The 1,984-nt window shown below is 40.9% G+C and overlaps 1 protein-coding gene across 1 annotated transcript; it reads right to left on the minus strand.

The window, feature by feature from the left end:
* Positions 1-764: 764 nt before the first annotated feature.
* Positions 765-1,604, minus strand: LOC110099977. The gene has a single exon (XM_020827322.2). It carries the CDS (start codon positions 1,602-1,604, stop codon positions 765-767), a length of 840 nt encoding a protein of 279 aa, XP_020682981.2.
* Positions 1,605-1,984: the final 380 nt, after the last annotated feature.

Consider the following 1,984-nt stretch of genomic DNA (forward strand, 5'->3'; position numbering starts at 1 on the left):
AATGGTTGGAAATAGATCGCCCCGGGACAAAAGGAGCCTGCTCCTCACAAATAAGCTTAGGTATCACCCCTTTAAGTCTGTTAACTAAAACCTTTGCAACCACTTTATAAATAGTCTGATAGAGGCTAATGGGTCTAAAGTTGGTTGGATGTTCTGGATTTTTGACTTTAGGCACAAGGACCACCACCGTTTCCTTCCAAGCAGGATCCATGAATCCTGATTCAAAGAACTCCAGACAAGCCTTAGTAACTTGCTCCCCTACAATCTCCCAAAAACTCTTGAAAAAGGATGTTGTTACACCGTCTCTTCCAGGAGCACGACTTCTGCCCAGAGAACCAACAACTGCCAATATCTCCTCTTTAATGACAACACTCTCTAGAAAACCCGCCACTTCAACCAAGCTATCACAGTGGGAGCCAAGGGAAGGCCATCCATCCTCCACAATAGCATTTCCACACCATTTCTTTTCAAAGAAATATTGAATCATTTCAGAAATCTGCATTTGTTCTGTTAAAATTGATCCATCAGGCTGCTTTTAAAACTTCAATACAATTACTCCTCCTTCTAGCTGATGCCATTGAATGAAAGAACTTGGTGTTCTCATCACATTGAATGAAAGAACTTGGTGTTCTCATCACCCTCCTCAAGCCATTTTACTTTTGCTCGTTGCTTCCACCAAGACATAATACGGCAAGAGTACTGTTCAGCAATTGAACCTTATACCTTAATGCCTCAGCTTGAACTTCAGTTAACCCGACAGGTGATCATTCCAAATCCTGTAACAATTTAATCTCCCTGTCCAGATCCTCCTTCAATTGATTTAGCATCTTAATTTTATCCCTATTCCAGAAGAAGAGAGCCTTAAGAGTTCTTTGGCATTTCTTCTTGAGCTTAAGAGCTTCATTGCCTACATCATCCACTCTCCATTTATCCCAAACTAATTGCCAAGCCTTAGGATAAGATGTCCAAATATCTTCAAACTTAATCCAATGGGAATTCTTCTGCCTCACTTCACTTTGAAAAGAGCACAAGATAGGACAATGATCAGAAGCAATTCTGCTGAGGTGTCTTACCTTCAATCCTTGGAAAGAATCTAAGATTGGAGAGCTAACAAAAAAATGGTCCAATCTAGAGAAAATTATGCTCCTCGCATCCTTGTTATTAGTCCAGGTAAAAGCAGGACCAGAAAAGCCTGGATCCACCAAGTCATTTGCTGCCATAAAATCAGCCATATCCCCTGCTGCTCCAGAGAAATGAAAAGCTTTTCCTCCCTTTTTTTCTTCTTGTGACATGATGCAATTGAAATCCCCCCCAACTAGCAAGGGAGCATCCAAATTATGTGCCTTTGAAATATCTTCCCAAGCATGCCTCCTCACATATCTGTCTTTATTAGCATAGACAACTGCAACCTCCAACAACAAATCATTGGTACCACTCACCTTCCCCATAATACATTGATGAGTTTTAAATAACAAATGGAAGGAGAGAACAACAACTTTCCACAAAATAAGTATGCCATCTGCATTACCAATAGCAGGCTCAAAAACAAACTCCCAATCCTTTCCAGCAATACAATCAACTTCTTTCCTACCAAAAGACTCCATCTTTGTCTCCAACAGTCCAATGAAGTTAACATCAAACTCCCCCACTAGGTGCCGTAAGTAATTGCACGTCTTCCTCTTACGAGCACCTCTACAGTTCCAATATAGGATGTTAAACATGATCCACCAAAGGGGAAGCGTCCCCGCCGCCAAAGGTTTCAGAAAACACATCTTGCCATTGCTCAGCAATGTCTCCCTCCTTAAATTTGTAATCAACAGATTTATCAATCACTTTCACAAATTGTTCAACAGATGAAGAAACCATTCCATCATTAGCTTTCTTACTTCTTCTGATTCCAGACATCTTTTGAAGGGGTCCAACACGACCCATTTCCTTTGTGTGAAATTCTTTGGAATCCCTACTCTGCTTGTTCAAGCCTTTC

The sequence above is a fragment of the Dendrobium catenatum genome, unplaced genomic scaffold (assembly GCF_001605985.2).
Source record: "Dendrobium catenatum unplaced genomic scaffold, ASM160598v2 fragScaff_scaffold_1595, whole genome shotgun sequence".
In the NCBI taxonomy this organism is placed as follows: Eukaryota; Viridiplantae; Streptophyta; class Magnoliopsida; order Asparagales; family Orchidaceae; genus Dendrobium; species Dendrobium catenatum.

Coding starts and splice junctions, on each gene's coding strand:
- LOC110099977 (XM_020827322.2), bottom strand. CDS start 1,604: ATGGAGTCTTTTGGTAGGAAAGAAGTTGATTGTATTGCTGGAAAGGAT.